We start from the raw sequence: 19,527 nt of genomic DNA, 5'->3' as shown, positions 1-19,527 counted from the left end.
TTTGTATGAAATTAATTGGACTTGGGGTTGAATTTATTTGAGTTGGATGGTCTATTGAATTTATTGGACTTGGTAGTGGAATTTGACTTGAATTTATTGGACCATCCAGATTAACAATAGACCATCTAGATGCATAAATAGACTATCCAAATTTATAGGAAAAAAATTTATAAAATAATTAATATTTTATTATTATTTGATTAAAAAAAATACATAATTCAATATGTGAGTTTTTTTTTTCATATGCAAAATTAATTTTTAAAAAATATGATTTTGTATATAAAAATGCATAAACTACTACCAATGCTTTTGGACTCTTTTGAGGAAGCTATTTAACTTGAAGTGCATCCCCTTCCAAAATGATCATGTGCCGGAGCCCGGGATCTTCACTGAAAGTACTAGCTGCCATCATGGCTGCATAAGTTCAGCTAAAAGAGCAGTATCAATCTAATTACATTCTTACCGAACACGAGGGTTTTCTTAGAAGAAAAAAATATTTGTTTGACAAATTCAATTAAGAAAAATACATTTTGAATCAGTTTGGACTGGTTTCATGAATTAAATAGATCAGTACCGGTCCAACCAAATTTTATAAACGATTAATACAACACTTAAATTATTAGTTCGGTTTTAACCATTTTTTAACCATACCATAAAGATATATTACTATAAAAAAATTCGTGTCTATTTTCAAGATTAAGTAGATCTAAGTTGCCTGACCTACAATTTTTTTTACATGTCATGCACACAAAAACATTTGGGCAAATCATAAAGATAACATTAAAAATTGTTAAAATACTGTAATTTTTTAAATAAAAAAATTCTATATAATATACCATCATCTCATATTCTTGTTCGGTTAAAATAAAATGACATTACCGATTGACTTTTAAATTATTTTTTCTTTAATTAAGAAAGGGCACTGCTACAATATATATGCCCGACACTAGTGTCTGATGAAGTGCCCGATAGACCATTTGGTGTTTTTTTTTAACATTTAAAAAAAAAAAAAAAAAAACACATGCGCAAAATGTCTCTCGGGCATTGATGTCCATCAACCTAGCATTATTCATTAAGAAATAATCTAAAAGATTAATACAAAGTGTCACATGATTTACAAAATAAGAAGAAAGTGATCAAATCATAGTACGTAATGAATATAACATACCTCATAATATTTATATCACTACAGATCAATCAAGGATGGTATAGATTGTGTTATATATGATATTTGAAGTTACTATCAATGATAAATTTAGAAATGGTTACTTTTCTATATTTAGCTAAATACATAGATAAAATTATCATAACTGCAAGCTGGGAAAAAAATTGTGAACATATATATCGATCAACATACGACACATTTGCAATTAATCAATGATATTTGGAAAAAAAAAGAAAAAAAAAAAAGGAGAATCTCACGAAACAGGAGTAATGATTTTCCTCTTGAACAAAGGATTTTTGGTTCATTACCAAAAGCTTTCATTATAGAGAAGATATGGAAAAAATACAGCAAAAGAGGATTAACAGATCAAAGGTCGATGAAAAAAAAAAACATGTTCAATGAACTGCAACCATAACTGAGTGCGCGTAGGAATGGTATGACCACATCAAAGTTGAGTTTAAGGAAGCTATGTGACAAGTAAAAATCATATGATTCTGTTTTGTAAACATGTACTATGCCATCTGCGCAAGACTCAAAGCGAGATCCCAACTGACTCCCATTATAGACGGAAAAAAAGGAATAAGATAATTAACGACTTTCAATATCAATGTGCACCACGTTTTCCTGTTAATATTTGACTGTTTTCACTAATATATATCAAAGTGAGCGCAAAATATGCTCTTTTACACTGCAACTAGTTCAAGCTCCTCAGATTCAAAAACTCCACTTGCGCATAATTATAACTAATATTAGCCGACGATAAAATCCTTCGTTGTAGATACGACATCAATTTTGCATTCCACGATCAAACAATCACCCACCAGGTAGGTCTTTGATAAGGAACTCGAAAAATGTCCCAGCGAGAGAAATTTTCGAATGCCTGACGTAACGCGATCAGAGAACCAACACCCACCTGCAAGACAAAGATCAGTTGGTATTTCGACTCAACTTCAAGAAAATATTAATAATTTAGAGAGGAAGAATTAGGTTTAAATCTTTAAAATCATGGTTAATTTGGAAATCAAATTTAAATATAAATACAAATGCAAACTTTCAGATTTCATAAAATAATACTAACATGTATGTATCGAGAGAATTTTTTTTTTTCCCTGTTCGTGCTCGAAGCAAGGAAAAGTAAATCCAAGCTGATATTACTGAAAACAAACAGAACAGACATACATGTTTGTTCGCAGTGTTTGAGGCCGTTTACTTGATCCCTTATCCTCAGCGCGCTTGAATTTTGCATACACTCCTCTCTTAGAAAATAGAGTATCTGAACCATCAAATTTGAGGAAGAGAGACAAGCTTGTGATTTGTGATCCATACCTTTCATCTAGGCATGTCTCTTTGACGAGCACCAACCTCCTATATCCAAAGTATATATAAAGCTTGTTAGATACAAGCCAACGTACTTACAACTGATATATATATATATATATATATATATATATATATATATATATAAATATATATATATATATACACGTTGCAGAACTCCGGCCAACAATGTACGTACCATTTATGCACCCCAACAACGAACTGATCGGAGTAGTGTTTTTCCTCATCTTTCAGGGCTGAATACTTCCAAATCCTCCATGTGAAATAATTGATTTGAGGTTCATTTATCATTGAAAAACACTCTCCCATGAAAGTTCCTTTGATAACAAAAACTTCAACCCCAAAAACTGTTGCAGATGGAGACAAAGAAGTAAACGGTGCATGGCTCACCGTTTACTATTTTGGCAGATTAGGCACCGAAGGCACCGTTTGGTGCTTTTGTTAGGCACCTCCCCACCTCCCAAAAATCATGCAGCAATTTGCTGCATAGTACTAATCTGCTCTCCTATAAATAGGAGAGCTTAAGCATCAGAGAGGGCAACAGAGTGAAAATAAGGTGTGTGCTGCGTGTGTGTGCAGACAGTGTAGAGAGTGGGTGAGAGAGTTTTCTGTAAAAATTGTTTTATAGTGAAATTACAGCAGCTGTGGACGTAGGCAATTGCCGAACCACGTTAAATTTCGTCCCTCCTTTATTTAGAATTGTCTCTGTGTCAGAACAGCTCCCAACAACTGGTATCAGAGCACCGGTTCGAGCTGTCTGAAAATTCAAGTTGTTCAAAATCAATTTTTGACAACTCCACGGTGTTCCCCGCGTCGAGACGAATCCGTTGCCGCAAACGGAATCGAAAACGGAGGTCGGACGAGGCTACACGCGCCCCTAGAAGACCGGCGCGTGCATCTGCTGCAACTCATGCGCCCCCACGCGCTCCAGAGGTTGAAGACGCGTGTACCACACGCGCTCACGCTCCCCCACGCGCGCCAGAGGTTGAAGACGCGTGAGGGACACGCGCCCAGCGCCCACACGCGCCCTAGAGAGGTTCGGCGCGTGTAACACACGCGCTACACGCTCCCCCACGCGCACAGTACTGTAGGCGCGTGCATCTCACGCGCCACGCGCTTGCCATTAGCACTGTACAGCGCGTGTATCTCACGCGCCAGACAGATCAGAACCGTCCGTTTTTTCAGATCTGTTTTTGGCTAGATCTAAGCCATTCGGAGTCCGATTTCGATGATCAAATAGTGGTTTCCAACTATTTGGATCATTCCGGACTCATCCGTACGGTCGAAAATTTGAGATTCGGCATCAGTACATTGGATCTGAACCATCCACGTGTTGCAGATCATTTTGGGCTAGATCACGCCAATTGGAGTTCTATCGCGACGATCAAATAGTGCTGACAAACTATTTGGATCATTCCGGACTCGTTTCCAGCTAATTCGAGTGTTTCAGACGCAGCGGTAATCTTTGTTTGTTTAAATTTGAACTCATTTATAAAGTTATGGCTGGAGAAGAAGCTAAAGGTGCTGGTATCGAGAAATTTGACGGTACAGACTTTGGCTACTGGAGAATGCAGATAGAGGATTATCTCTATGGGAAGAAACTACATCTTCCACTCCTAGGAAGAAAGCCAGATGACATGAGCAATGAAGATTGGAGTCTCCTTGATAGACAAGTGTTGGGAGTCATTCGACTAACACTGTCAAGATCAGTTGCACACAATGTGGGAAAGGAAAAGACCACGGCAGATTTGATGAAAGCTCTATCGAACATGTACGAGCAGCCATCAGCCAATAACAAAGTGCATTTGATGTATAAGCTATTCTACTTGAGAATGGCAGAAGGAACTCCAGTTATTCAGCATCTGAATGAGTTCAACACCATCATCAATCAATTAGCTTCAGTGGGGATTGAATTTGATGATGAAGTACGTGCACTGATTGCTCTGGCTCAATTGCCAAAAAGCTGGGAGGCCATGAGAACAGCTATTAGCAATTCTTATGGCAAAACAAAGATGAAGTATCAAGAAATCCGGGACCATATTCTTAGCGAGGAAGTTCGCAGAAGAGATACAGGAGAAGCATCAACTTCCAATTCTGCCTTAAACCTCGAGACGAGAGGTAGAGGAGCTAGTAGAAGTTCAAATCGGGGCAGATCGAAGTCCCGAAGAGGCAGAAGCAAATCTAGGTCCGGAAAACAAGTACAGTGCTGGAATTGTGGCAAGATTGGCCACTTCAAAAATAATTGCAAGGAAGCAAAGAAGAAGAATGAGCATGACTCTGTTAATGCCACAACAGAAGATCTCCAAGATGCCTTACTTCTTTCAGTCGACAATCAAATTGAATCTTGGGTGTTAGATTCAGGAGCCTCGTTCCACACTACAGCACACCGAGAAATCATGCAGAATTATGTCACTGGTGATTTCGGGAAGGTGTACTTAGCAGATGGTGAAGCGTTGGAAATCGAAGGCATGGGAGATGTACCAATCAATCTGCCCAATGGAAGTGCATGGTTGTTACAGAAGGTGCGACATGTTCCCAAGCTCATGAGGAACCTAATTTTCTGTAGGACAACTTGACGCTGATGGGCATTCGGTACTATTTACCGGTGGCACGTGGAAGATAACAAAAGGAGCTATGGTAGTAGCTCGAGGCACAAAAACAGGTACTCTATACATGACTTCAAGTATTAGAGATACTATTGCAATTGCTGATGCAAATGCCAACCTATGGCATCAAAGGCTTGGTCACATGAGTGAGAAATGAATGAAAGTACTATTATCCAAGGGGAAGTTACCAAAGTTGGAATCAACTGATTTCGACATGTGTGAAGGTTGCATTTTTGGGAAACAAAAAAATGTTAGTTTCCTGAAAAATGGCAGAACTCCAAAGTCTACAAAGTTGGAGTTAGTGCACACAGATTTGTGGGGGCCATCTCCAGTCGCTTCTCTTGGAGGATCACGGTACTATGTTTCATTTATTGATGACTCAAGCAGGAAAGTATGGGTTTATTTTTTGAAAAATAAATCTGACACATTTGATACTTTCAAGAAGTGGAAAGCCATGGTTGAAAATGAAACAGGCTTGAAGTTAAAATGTCTGAGGTCAGACAATGGAGGAGAGTACATCGACGGAGGGTTCAAAGAATTCTGTGCTGCAAATGGGATTAGATTTCAGAAGACTATTCCCGGGACACCGCAGCAGAATGGCATAGCTGAACGCATGAACAGAACTCTCAACGAACGTGCCAGAAGCATGAGGCTGAATTCAGGATTGCCTGAATGTTTTTGGGCTGATGCAATTAACACTGCAGCCTATTTGATTAATCGGGGACCTTCAGTTCCCCTAAAGTTCGATCTACCAGAGGAAGTCTGGAGCGGAAAGAAGGTAAATCTTTCCCATTTGAAAGTTTTTGGCTGTTTATCATATGTTCACATAGATTCTACTAATCGTAACAAGTTAGAAGCCAAATCTAGAAAATGTTTTTTCATCGGTTATGGTGATAAAGAATTTGGCTATCGATTTTGGGATGATAAAAATCGTAAAATCATCAGAAGTAGAAATGTGATTTTCAATGAGCAGATTCTGTACAAAGCCAGGTCACAAGCTGAACCTGAGGAGCAGCCAAAGAAACCTGAGGTTGTTGACTTTGATGTTACTCGAGTCAACACTGATCAGAACGAGGATCAAGAGAATGATGATCCACAGATCGAACAACGTACACCACTCACTGTTTTTCGAAGATCTTCAAGGACAATCAGGCCACCACAGCGGTTCTCACCATCTCTATACTACATCTTGCTAACAGATAGTGGTGAACCGGAAAGTTATGATGAAGCTCTACGAATTGAAGATTCGATCAAGTAGGAGAAAGCCATGCAAGATGAGATGGAGTCACTGATGTCAAATCAGACATGGGAGCTAACTAAGCTTCCAAAAGGCAAGAAGGCTTTGCACAATAAATGGGTGTACAGAATTAAGGAAGAGCACAATGGTAGCAAGCGCTACAAAGCCAGAATGGTCGTGAAGGGGTTTCAACAAAAAGAAGGTGTCGACTACACAGACATTTTCTCCCCAGTTGTAAAATTAACAACGATCAGGCTAGTGTTGGCAATTGTGGCTGCAGAGAATCTACATCTTGAGTAGTTAGATGTGAAGACTGCATTCCTTCATGGTGATTTGGAGGAAGATATTTATATGCACCAGCCACAAGGATTCTCAGTGAAGGGAAAAGAGAATCTAGTTTGCAAACTGAAAAAGAGCTTGTATGGCCTAAAACAAGCTCCACGACAATGGTACCGGAAGTTTGACAACTTCATGTGCAGTAATGGATTTACAAGACTGCAGGCTGACCATTGTTGCTATATGAAGAACTTTGACAACTCTTATATTATCCTACTGTTGTATGTGGATGATATGCTCGTTGCAGGGTCAAGCATCGAGGAGATCAATAAACTGAAGAAGCAGTTGTCAAAGCAATTTGAGATGAAGGATTTGGGTGCTGCAAAACAAATCCCTGGTATGAGAATTATTAGAGACAGGTCTAATGATACTCTCAAGCTCTCGCAGGAGGAGTATGTGAAGAAGGTGCTCAAAAGGTTTAACATGGACAAGGCGAAACCAGTGAGCACACCCTTAGCTAGTCACTTTCGACTAACTAAGGATCAGTCGCCAAAGACGGAGGAAGAGCAAGAATGCATAAACAGAATACCCTATGCATCTGCTATTGGTAGTCTTATGTACGCCATGGTCTGTACAAGGCCAGATATTGCACAAGCAGTGGGAGCTGTGAGCAGGTACATGAGTAATCCAGGAAAGCAGCATTGGGAAGCAGTTAAGTGGATTTTGAGATATCTACAAGGCTCTTCAGATATGTCACTATGCTTTACGAAAACAGGTTTAAAGCTACAGGGATATGTAGATGCTGATTTAGCAGGTGACGTTGACAGCAGAAAAAGTACTACTGGATTTGTGTATACGCTGGGTGGTACAGCTGTATCGTGGGCTTCTAAGTTACAGAAGATTGTTGCTCTCTCAACTACAGAAGCTGAATACGTTGCTATAACTGAAGCAGGGAAGGAAATGGTTTGGTTGCAGTCATTCTTGGAGGAATTGGGAAAGAAGAATGAAAAAGGCATTTTGCACAGTGATAGTCAGAGTGCTATTTTTCTTGCAAAGAATCCAGCCTTTCATTCCAGAACAAAACACATACAATTGCGATACCATTTTATCCGATCTCTTCTCGATAGTGGACAGCTGATACTTGAGAAGATTCGAGGAGCAGAAAACCCAGCAGACATGTTTACAAAAGTAGTTACTGCTGACAAACTGAAGCTGTGTATAGCTTCAGTTGGCCTTCGTACTTAAAGGCATGATTTGAAGTTGCTGTGATAATTGCTATGAAGATATGTAGACTCATTTGTCTCCAAGTGGGAGATTGTTGCAGATGGAGACAAAGAAGTAAACGGTGCATGGCTCACCGTTTACTATTTTGGCAAATTAGGCACCGAAGGCACCGTTCGGTGCTTTTGTTAGGCACCTCCCCACCTCCCAAAAATCATGCAGCAATTTGCTGCATAGTACTGATCTGCTCTCCTATAAATAGGAGAGCTTAAGCATCAGAGAGGGCAACAGAGTGAAAATAAGGTGTGTGCTGCGTGTGTGTGCAGACAGTGTAGAGAGTGGGTGAGAGAGTTTTCTGTAAAAATCGTTTTATAGTGAAATTACAGCAGCTGTGGACGTAGGCAATTGCCGAACCACGTTAAATTTCGTCCCTCCTTTATTTAGAATCGTCTCTGTGTCAGAACAGCTCCCAACAAAAACACAAGTGTCACCAACAAGATAACCATTTGAAGGATCATTCAGAGTATCATGCGAAAATAGATGTGCAAAACCCCATTCAGTCTTCAACTTATGAAAGCGTCTTACACTGCCATGTGCATCTATATATAGGTCATCAAAATTGATCAGCAGCTAGCAGTGACAGTAGTTAAAAAACAAATCCCAATTCATAATATATATGCAAAAACCGCACGCACGAGGATCGAGCTTTAAAATTATTTGTAACCTCTAATGATATTCGCACAAAATATATATAGAATAATACATGACAAATAAAGATTGAGAAAAGGTATGCAAGTTTCACGTATTACTCTTAAAAAAATAAGCAATTTTGAAATTACATAACAAAAATTATTTTTTTAATGATATATCTATTTTATTTTTAAAAAAATGAACGAAATTTAAATATTCCAAAATTATATCATTAGCTTTGGGTAAGGTTACCTTGGATACACAAGTACTTGTCTCTGATTTGATCAAACACAAAGAATTTTATGTACGTGTTAACCTCCCAGCCATGTGAAAGCTCATCTGTATCTTCAATAGACAGGTACAAAGAGATATGACCGTTCTGGTCTTTACCATTTCTATTCTGATTTGGGTGGAGTACCAATTTCCTAGAAAAAAAAAAAAATGGTACCATCTTTTTTACTCTAAAACCCAACAAAAAAATGAAAACAGTTAATAACTGAGAAGAGATCAGAGAATCTACAAAATTAACGCACCATTGGTAGCCGCCAACTTCGAACTGGGCTGATTCACATTTATCAATAGTCTTTACTATGGAAAAATTCTTGACTTGAAATGTATAATGCGCTGGCGGAAGATTTCTAGTAGCTGATCTTACTATTCCTAAGACACAGAAAAAAGAACATTGGCATGCAAAAATAAGTATATATGCTAATTATTCCGATAATTCTATGTCCAATAACATTATATTGATCATCTACCGGACGTCAGAGTTAGAAAGCAGATCTGTGATTGAATCCTCAATTTAACCAAAGGTTAAAGAGGTTCCAATCAATGTCCAAAACAGAGTTGAAATGTCTTGGCAGTGATTAGAATAATAATCTATTCCGTATTAATTAGCATATCTATGTAAGATACATAAAAAATTGAGTAAGATTTTGATTTTGTGTACGTAGTTTACATGCATGCACGTAATGACATGAACACGAACAGAGGCTAAACAAATCATTCTTGCAAAAACAAAATTTAAGAAAACATGTTTCCTTGAGATATACATCAAGCATGCTTTTTTTTTTTTTTAAAGAATCAAGCATGCTAAAACTTATACATTTAATTCGCTTTACAAAAATACATATATATGTACATTTGTAGAGAGAGAGAGAGAGAGAGAGAGAGCTAGCACCATTTGAATCAATATCGGCATGGCTAGTTGAATGGCAACTTTTATCTTCCATAATGTTCTGCGCGTGAACTCCTATTTTTCTTTGTGGTCAGTTGAATAGGAGAACTCGTCTGATATTTTGAGGAAGCTCAAAAGAAAATGACCCGTTATGCATGAAGAAAGTAGTTTATTATTTATATGGGTGTGGGTACTGGATGGCCTTTTGTGTTATATCTCTCGTAAAGCTCGAGGGGAGAAATTAAAGCAGATCAACTGATATATTAATTAACAGCACTGGAGTTCGAGCTGGACTCATAGAGGCCGGGCGTACGCGCATGCTTGTACATTGAATAATAATTAATGGTTTTGAAATGAAGTAGTTCTGAGAGACTTATAATTTGTGGGATCAATTAAAGAGATTGAAGCTGAAAGGGTTGTATTATATAGAGATCAGAGCAGTTTACTTGCTGGAAGCCCTGGGGTGGAGTGATGATCATCGGATTCATGATCTGGAGCCTCGAAAGTTGTAACAGTAACCGCAGAACAAGGAGAAGAAGATGACTTGCTTGTTTATATTGATCTCGAGTCATTACTGTAATTTGATTCTATTTTGCACTGTAATTTATTAGATATTAATTGGAAGCTCAAAGGACATGAGGAGTCCTTAATTCATGCATGAAGGCGTTGCATTAATCATGTATCCGCATGCGGCCGTGGTGATGATCATGAGTCCGATCACGACGCCTTATCTTTCTCAAACCAAGTTCATAACTAAGCTTCCCGGTAAAACTGATCCTTATTATATATTCAAAAGTTAGGCGGTGTTATTTGAAAGCTTTTACAACACATACCATTTATATGACATAATATTTCAATGACCTTATATTATAAGTTCAATACAATGACAAATTTTCAATCAATCCTTCTCAAGTGTATGAACATGTTAAGTACATTATCGGCAACCAAACAATTTTTGATCGCCTGTTTGATCGTCAAGAATGTGTTCATCAAATTTATGGAAATTATCGTTGTGTATTTTTTAAAAATACAGACCTTCTTTTGCCTATCGAAGTACAAGATTGAGCTTTCTTCAAATATAAAAAATTTTGTTTCAATGATAAGTATATAATATATATATATATATATATATAATAGGCATGCTATATTGACGTTAGGGGAAAATAAAAAGACTTAAAATAATAATCTATTTAATCTTTATAGTTTTATAATGAATTTATTATTGGAGAAAGTAAGGACAACAAAACTTACCAATATGGTATGATATATGATATTAGTTGAACAGATAAAAGCCGAAGTATCGTTGCTTGAAGCCCATTGCTGGTTTTATGAATCTTGGGCCAACCAAAACCATCACAACTACGTGATAACGTGCAATATTTGCAGCTAATGGAAATCCTAATCCGACAAGCCACCGCCACTTGTTGAGGTTAAGACGCCGCCTGTCTTTTTTTACTTTTTATTTTGGCACTGCCGCAGTACACGAACGAGCAACACGTGCTGCGTTCTCAATGGCGATCTCCAGAAGAATGTACACGTGTCGGTCTCTCTGAGGAAACTTTAAAAAAAGTGGTGTAAAATTACTCACATTGTAATTCGCCGTTGGGAAACTCGAGTGACTAGACCACTTGGTCCGTGAACGCTTCAACGAAGAAACACAGACAGAAAAAGAAGAGAGAGACCGTGAGAGAGAGAGAGAAGATGACGCTGGGTCTGATCAACGCCAACCCCGTTGTTCACGCTAAGAAGGAACGGGTCGCTCGTACCGAAGATCCTCATGGAGACGATGCCGTTGATCCTCTTGAAATTTATGATATCCTTTTTTCTTTCTCTCTCGCTTTTTTTTTTTTTACTGGGTTTTCTCTTGGGTTTCCATTTAGTAGCTGGGCTCAAGGTATTGGGATCGGTTCTGTGATTTTTTTATATGGAAAGAAAAATTTGGAATCTTTGACTGCGATTGGTAAATTTCGTGAGGGATATAAGAGATCCAGAGCATCCATACTCCTTGGAACAGCTCAGTGTTCTTTCAGAGGAATCGATCACCGTCGATGAGAAGCTCGGTCGAATTCTGTAAGCATTTCTCTGATTTCCAATTTGATCATATTTTGATGGCGAAAGTCAATTTCGGGGAGGAATGGGATTCCACTGATATTATTTGTACCTTGTTGTTTTTTGAGTTTTGGTGAATTTAAACTACTTTATTGACTGAAATTTATTTATTTATTGTGTATTTTAGTATAACTTTCACACCAACCATCCAGCACTGCAGTATGGCAACTGTAATTGGTCTATGCCTGAGAGTGAAACTGCAGCATTGTTTCCCTCCGCATTATAAGGTCTGTTTGAATATTCAATTGCCGAGGCGAACTCAAATTTCTCTGCTTTTTGTAAGATTTTTACCACTTTTGAGAACATAAGAACATTTTGTTGATTTTTTATAGTCATTGTACCCTTTCTCTTTACTTGTCCCTAGTTTTAATAGTAGTGGGTGGTTCGTGATATGTTTATTGAAATCTTTTTTTTTTTTTTTTATAAGCAAAAAGGTAGTATTAATAATAATAGGCATAGTCCAAGTACACAAGATGGTATACAAGAGATAAGACCTATCTAGGTTGCTATAGAAGTCGCAAGGAAATCACGAATATTTAATCCATTAAAGTCTATAGCTAAAGTCCACAGGAATAAAGTACTGAAAAAATAGAAACGAAGCTCCTCTGATGTCCGCTCCTTATCTTCGAATGTTCTCTCATTGCGCTCTTGCCAAATGCACCACATAGTACAAATAGGGATCATCTTCCACATTGCTTTGATTTGTGAGTCTCCGCCCCCCAACTGGCCAATAACTCAACCACTGACTCCGGCATTACCTAGCTTAGCCCTACTCGACTGAAAACTTCATACCACAAAGCTCTATTTGTCTCACAATGTAACAGGAGATGGTTCACTGACTCACCAAATTTCTTACACATACAACACCAATTGTTAATGATAATCCGACACTTACGCAAATTATCGGTAGTCAAAATCTTTCCTAACGCTGTTGTCCAAGTGAAGAAAAGTGATTTGGGAGGTGCCTTATTCCTCCACAAGCTTTTCCATGGGAAATGAGGATTTGGTATAGTTGTAAGGGCATTATAAAAAGAGCGAACCGAGAAAGTACCCTTATCCACAGGTTTCCACCACAGCTTATCTTCATGCCTTCCGTTCATCTTCATAGAGTACACTAGGTTGAAAAAATCCGCGAAGCTGTTTACTTCCCAATCCTGTGCTGTTCTACAAAAAATGACATTCCAATGGACTTGGTCCGCAGAACGAACCAGAAGATCCGCCACTGAAGCTTCTGGGTCACAAGCCACTCGGAATACCGACATAAAGGAATCCTTCAAAGCCTCCTCCCCGCACCATATATCTCTCCAAAATTTTATATGTGTGCCCTGCCCCACCAAAAGTTTCGTATGGTTGGCAAAAACCCCCCACCCTCTTCTTATATGCTTCCAAATCCCCACCCCACAAGGCCCAGTCCCCTCTCTAGTGCACCATCCCCCCCATAGGCTGCCATGTTTGCTCTCAACAACTAATTTCCATAATGCTTCCGGTTCCATATTGTATCCTCATAACCATTTCCCGAGCAATGCTCAATTGAAAGTTCTTAGGTTCTTTATCCCCAACCCACCTGAGGAAATAGGTCTGCAAACCTTATCCCAACTGATTAAGTGAAACTTGAATTCATCTCCCATCCCACTCCACAGGAAATCACGGTACAATCTTTCTATCCGAACTGCCACGAAAGCTGGAATAGGGAATAAAGATAGGAAATATGTAGGTAAGTTAGAAAGAGTACTCTTAATCTGGGTCACACGGCCTCCTTTCGACAAATACAATCTCTTTATTGCAATCTTAAATGCAATATATACAAGTTCTTTGAATGCAAGTATGTCTTCCGACTTTACTTACAGAAGTAGAAGATTACAGCTTTCGTTAGATCATCTTTATATAATGTACAGGTAAATGGCCTCTTATCTGACACTGATTGTGGAAAGTCCTGTCTTATTTATTTTTTTTATTTTTGTCCTCCGATTGCTGTTTCAGACATAATGTTGAAGCTATGGTAATTTTTGAGAGAATAGTTTGGAATTAATAATCAAGAGAACTGATGGGGTATCATCTGCATGTCTCAAAGCAATGTGCTTTTAGCATTGGGTTTCTTTTGAGAGAGAGTTGGAATGATAATAAAGGATCATATAATCACAGTCTTTCTTCCTGACTTGCAATATCACCATCTGATATATTATTCTTGCTATTCTCTCATCATTTGGTTGACAATACATATTTTCAGGTAGACATCAAAGTATCTCCTGGATCTCATGCAAATGAAGAATCAGGTGATTGCTGGACATCATGTTATTCAGATTTAAATAAAATTTTGTTCTCCAAGAAGTCAGGTGCTATGGAAATCTAGCCATTCTACCTTGAAGGGCTTATTGACATGCAAACGCTCCTATATTTTATAAATCTGGCATCCTGTGTTGTATCATTGCAGGAAACCAAAAATTCCATTGAGAAACCCTCAAGGTCATAGTGGAATTTGTCAATCCATATAATCAACCTTTTTTTTTGCTCAGACTACATATTGTCCCTGAAGATGTCTTTGCTCAGATGCGATTGTGACATATATTCAACCTTCACTGAAAAATCATGCATTATTACTTCATTTTTTAGTGTTTATGCTGCAAGAGAATTAATATTCAATCCTGAGTGTTATTATGATTTCCTCTGTTATTTTAATCTCCAATCCCCATAGCTAATACAGATATTGTGTAATATGTCCTTGTGGTAGTTAATAAGCAGTTAAATGATAAGGAACGAGTTGCTGCTGCCTTGGAGAATCCCAACCTTCGCCAACTTGTGGATGAGTGTCTCTACTCCAATGAACTTTGACCAAGTTCACTTTTGCACTGTACAGGGTGAACTTCACCAGTTGCCAAATGCAATAAGAACTGTTCTTTCTTTCTGTATTATGAACTACATTTACTTAATGTTAGAAGCTCTTTGCGTATGTGCTTACTATTTGTTGGGACCGATGGATGTACCTAGAACTGCATGCTGATAGCAGACTCCTTAATGCACAAAGCCCCTATCAATATAAGACTCTGATTATCCTAAGTGGTTGGCCATCTTCAATTGCAAATAAGATCATTCTAGACTCTACACGTTGCAGAAGTCTATACCTTAAGATTTCGTTTTCGCGTCAGTTTTAAGGTCGTTTGTAATTTAACAAGCAGCTAAAGCCCTATTAAGGCAACAACTGAGCTACCTCAAAAATGACCAAAGAGAATATTCCAAAATACACTGAAGGTGCCTCTGGACGTGCTCATGCCTAAATAAATAGAGTGGTCTCAGTTTGTTATCAAATTCACATGAAATTCTCTTCAAATGTAGTAATAAATGCACTGATTGAGTTGTATAAATAGGGTTTCCGGCTCTTGTAACTATTCATGGAAAATATTTATGTTTAGAAATGTCAAGCCCTTAAGAGGCAATTCTTCATACACTTGTTGTGCTCCTCTTAGTCTCTTTATGGTATCTAGAGCCCCTTAGGACAAACGTCCAATTTTTTTTTTTTTTTTTTTTTACAACATGACCTCCAAAACAACCACCGATTCTATCCCTTCCTCCATTGTCTCTTCTGCTACCCATTTCATAACTATTAAGTTATCTAATCACAATTACCTTCTCTGGCATGCGCAGGTCGTTGCCTTCCTCAAAGCTCATCAGCTTTATTCCCATATTGATGGCTCGATTCCACCCCCACCCCCCATTGTTAATGATGCTCCTAATCCCCATCATGCTTGTTGGCTCCACCACAATCAACTTATAATTTCGGCCCTTTACTCTTCCCCTACAGACTCTGTTCTCTCCCATGTGCTTGATTGCACTTCTTCTCATCATATTTGGCTCACTCTCCAGGATCTCTATGCTGCCCAGTCCTCTGCCCATGTGATCCAAACCTAATTTCAATTAGCTACTCTTAAGAAGGGCCCTAAATCCATTACTGATTATTATAATCGAGCTATATCTATGGTTGCTTCTCTTGCAGCGGCCGGTCACCCCCTTTCTCCCTCTCAATTTTCTTTATATCTTTTAGCAGGACTTGGCTCCGATTATGAGTCTGTAGTTTCTGCTATAACCACTCGACCAGACCCCCTTTCTCCACAATAAATATACAGCTATCTTCTGAACCATGAAGCCCGTTTGACTCATCAACACAATACTTTCTAGTTCCTCTATTTCTGCTAATGCTACATCCTTTCGTTCCTCTAACCATGGACGAAATTCTACTTCCAATAGAGGTGGTCAATGAGGCCGAGGGCGGAATGGTCAATTTTTCAATTCCTCATGCCCAACATGTCAAGTCTGTTACAAGCAAGGCCATACTGCTGCCACATGCTATCATCGGTATGAAGGAAATGTCCTGCCATCCTCCACTTATATAGCCAATCTCACCACCACTTCTTTCAACCCGTCACCCTCCATAAATTCTTGGTTCCCAAGCACGGCTACTACCAACCATTTCACCTCTGATTTTGCTAATCTCTCCCTGGAATCGACTCCATACAGTGGTCCAGACAGTGTCAGCATCGGGGATGGCTCATCACTTCCGATTCATAACACTAGTTCTAGTCAATTTCTTACTTCTTCTGGCACGTATTTTCTCAATAAAATACTTCATGTTCCCTCTATTACTAAAAATCTTCTCTCCGTGTGTCAATTTTGTCTTGACAATCCTATTTACTTTGAATTTCATGCTCATTTTTTTGTTGTGAAGGACTCTCGTACTCGGGTGAAACTTCTTCGGGGCAATGTGGATAATGGACTCTATGTTCTACCGGTGCCGTCACCCAAATTGGAAGTCACTTCTTCTCCTATGGCCTACTTGGGCGAAGGAACCACCTCCTCCATTTGGCACGCTCGTCTCAGACATCCTAACTATAAGACTACTCAATATACCTTGAGTCACTTTCATCTTCCTTTTACTCACAGCTCCCTCATCTCCCCTTGCCCTTCATGAATTCAAGCTAAGAGTCACAATCTTCCTCATCCCCCTTCACCCTCTGTTTCTACCAAGCCTTTTGAATTATTGTTCTTAGATTTGTGGGGACCAGCGCTTGTGATTTCCTCCTTAGGATGTTGCTTTTATTTTTCAATAGTGGATGACTTTAGCAAATATATTTGGATGTTTCCTCTTTAAACCAAATCTAGTGTTCCCTCTATTTTTCTTGCTTTTCTCAAGTATGTTACTAATACTTTCTCTACTAATATCTATGTTGTCCAATCAGATTGGGGGGGCGAATTTCACCCTCTCAAATCTGTCCTTCATTCTCTTGGAATTTCGCATAGAGTCACTTGTCCCTACTCTCATGCTCAAAATGGCACCGTTGAGAGACGCTACCGTCACATTGTTGAGACGGGATTATCTCTAATGGCTCATGCTTTTATTCCACAAAAATTTTGGGTCGAAGCGTTTCAAACAGCAGTCTATTTAATTAATCGCATGCCATCACCTATTCTTAATCACTCATCCCCTTTTCAAAAATTGTTTCAAAAAATTCCAGATTATACCTTCTTACGAGTCTTTGGTGTGGCACGCTGGCCCAATCTTCGACCCTTCAATAAACATAAAATGGACCTTCGCTCTCAACGTTATGTCTTCATGGGCTATAGCCTAGATCATAAAGGGTATATTTGTCTTCACTTGCCTACAGGCCGGACCTATATATCTCGTGATGTTGTATTTTCTGAAACTGAATTTCCTTTCGCAACACTCAGCTCATAATCGGCCCTCTCTACGTCTAGCCCACCCGCTCCCTCATCTCCTTTTATTTTACCTGACCACTCTCATTCGGACCCAACCTTAAACACATGCCCAGGCCCTTCTCTAGATATTGGTCCATCCCAATCCCTCTCAGATTCCTCCACTCCAGATTCCCCCTTAAGCCCATCTCACTCGGACTCAGCCTCTAATACCAGACCCATTGCCCATACTTCAACCTCCACTTAGTGCCTCCTCCTCGTCTCCTTTGATTCCCAACCCTAACATACTTAACTCTCCCACGTCGCCTCTCTGTTCCACGCTACATCCCTCCGAAAATGTCTCTTCAATCCCGATCCTTTCTGAATCTTCTTCTCACCGTTCAAACTCATCCCTGCATCCTATGGTAACCCGATCGAAATCTTCCATTCACTGCCCTCTAATCTGAACAGATGGCACCGTTCCCTGGCCGCCCAAAAAGCCATCGGCTTCTCTCACTCTGTCCTCATCTCCAGTGGTTCCTGAAGAACCTTCCTCATATACTAAAGCTTCCAAATATCCTAAATGGCGAGCTACGATGGCTGCCGAATTTCAAGTTCTTCTAGCCAACAATACTTGGGTTCTTGTTCCTAAATCTTCCTCTACAAATGTCCTTGGCTCTAAATGGGTCTTAAAGACCAAATGAAGAGATGATGAAACCCTAGAATGACGGAAGGCTCGTTTGGTGGCTAAGGGCTTCCATTAGCAACCTGGAATTGATTACTCGGAGACCTTCAGTCCCGTAGTAAAGCCTGTCACGATTCGGTTAATCCTTTCTCTGGCCGTGACTTCCAATTGGGTGATGCATCAACTGGACATTCAGAATGCATTTTTGCATGGTGACCTCGAAGAAGATGTTTACATGCAACAGCCATCCGGGTTCGTGAATCCAGACCTCCCCACTCATATATGTAAGTTAACCAAATCTATTTATGGGTTGAAACAAGCCCCTCGAGCTTGGTTCTCTAAACTCACTGATCGTTTGTTTTCACTTGGTTTTCACTGTTCAAAATCTGACTCTTCATTGTTCATACGGTGTGCTGCCTCTGTTTCCATGTATGTCTTAATCTACGTAAATGACATTGTAGTCACCTGTTCTAATGCATTTGATCACTAAATGTATCTCTGAACTTGGTACTACGTTTCCTGTTAAAGACCTTGGACCGTTGCGTTATTTTTTGGGCATAGAAGTCACCTGAAAGCCATCTGGCTTATATCTCTCTTAATCTAAATATATTGCTGATCTCCTTGTCCGAACTAATATGCATCAAGCTAAAGCCGTGTCTACCCCTATGTGTTCATCGACTAAACTCAATTCACTGGACGGTTCCTCTTTTGAGGATCCTCATCTTTATCGCAGTGTGGTAGGCAGTCTTCAGTATCTTGCATTTACTAGGCCAAATATCTCTTTTGTTGTCAATAGGGTCTGCCAATATATGCATTATCCACAACTACCCCACTGGCAAGCCGTTAAAAGAATTCTGCGTTATCTTAATCATACTCAGCATTATGGTCTTCATTTCAGTCCGCAGTCTTCCTTCCACTTAAATGTTTTCTCTGATGCTGATTGGGCTGGTTGCCCTGATGATCGTCGATCTACGGGAGGTTTTTGCATTTTCTTTGGTACCCACCTCCTTTCTTGGAGCTCTAAGAAACAACCAACAATTGCACGTTCCTCAACCAAGGCCGAATACAAAAAAGTTTCCAATACTGCATCTGAACTCATTTGGCTACAATCTCTTTTCAAAGAGCTTGGTGTGAGCCTTAAGGCTGCCCCCACACTCTGGTGTGATAATTTAGGGGCCGCATATCTTTCTCATAATCCAGTTCTTCATGCTAGAACTATACACATTAAACTTGATTATCATTTTGTTCGAGAACGTGTGGCTAACAAATCTCTTCAAGTCTCCTTTGTCTCATCTAAAGATCAGGTTGCATATGTGTTTACCAAGCCCCTCTCTTCCTCTC

The 19,527-nt window shown here is 39.2% G+C and overlaps 2 protein-coding genes across 2 annotated transcripts; one reads left to right on the top strand and one right to left on the bottom strand.

Annotated features, from left to right (window-relative positions):
* Positions 1–1,970: 1,970 nt before the first annotated feature.
* Positions 1,971–9,765, bottom strand: LOC122315280. Its single transcript, XM_043131450.1, has 6 exons — positions 9,714–9,765; positions 9,067–9,193; positions 8,786–8,958; positions 2,682–2,850; positions 2,332–2,530; positions 1,971–2,078 (listed from the first exon to the last, which is right to left on the bottom strand). The coding sequence occupies exons 1-6, from the start codon at positions 9,763–9,765 to the stop codon at positions 1,971–1,973; spliced, it is 828 nt and encodes a 275-aa protein (XP_042987384.1).
* A 1,554-nt stretch (positions 9,766–11,319) lies between these two features.
* Positions 11,320–14,873, top strand: LOC122307556 (protein AE7-like 1). The gene is made up of 5 exons (XM_043120486.1): positions 11,320–11,523; positions 11,675–11,780; positions 11,947–12,046; positions 14,047–14,092; positions 14,548–14,873. The coding sequence occupies exons 1-5, from the start codon at positions 11,412–11,414 to the stop codon at positions 14,646–14,648; spliced, it is 465 nt and encodes a 154-aa protein (XP_042976420.1). The 5' UTR covers positions 11,320–11,411; the 3' UTR covers positions 14,649–14,873.
* Positions 14,874–19,527: the final 4,654 nt, after the last annotated feature.

This window comes from Carya illinoinensis, chromosome 1 (genome assembly GCF_018687715.1).
Source record: "Carya illinoinensis cultivar Pawnee chromosome 1, C.illinoinensisPawnee_v1, whole genome shotgun sequence".
Taxonomy (NCBI): Eukaryota; Viridiplantae; Streptophyta; class Magnoliopsida; order Fagales; family Juglandaceae; genus Carya; species Carya illinoinensis.
The sequence above is the reverse complement of the archived record's forward strand: the minus strand, read 5'-3'. Positions and strand labels throughout refer to the sequence as shown.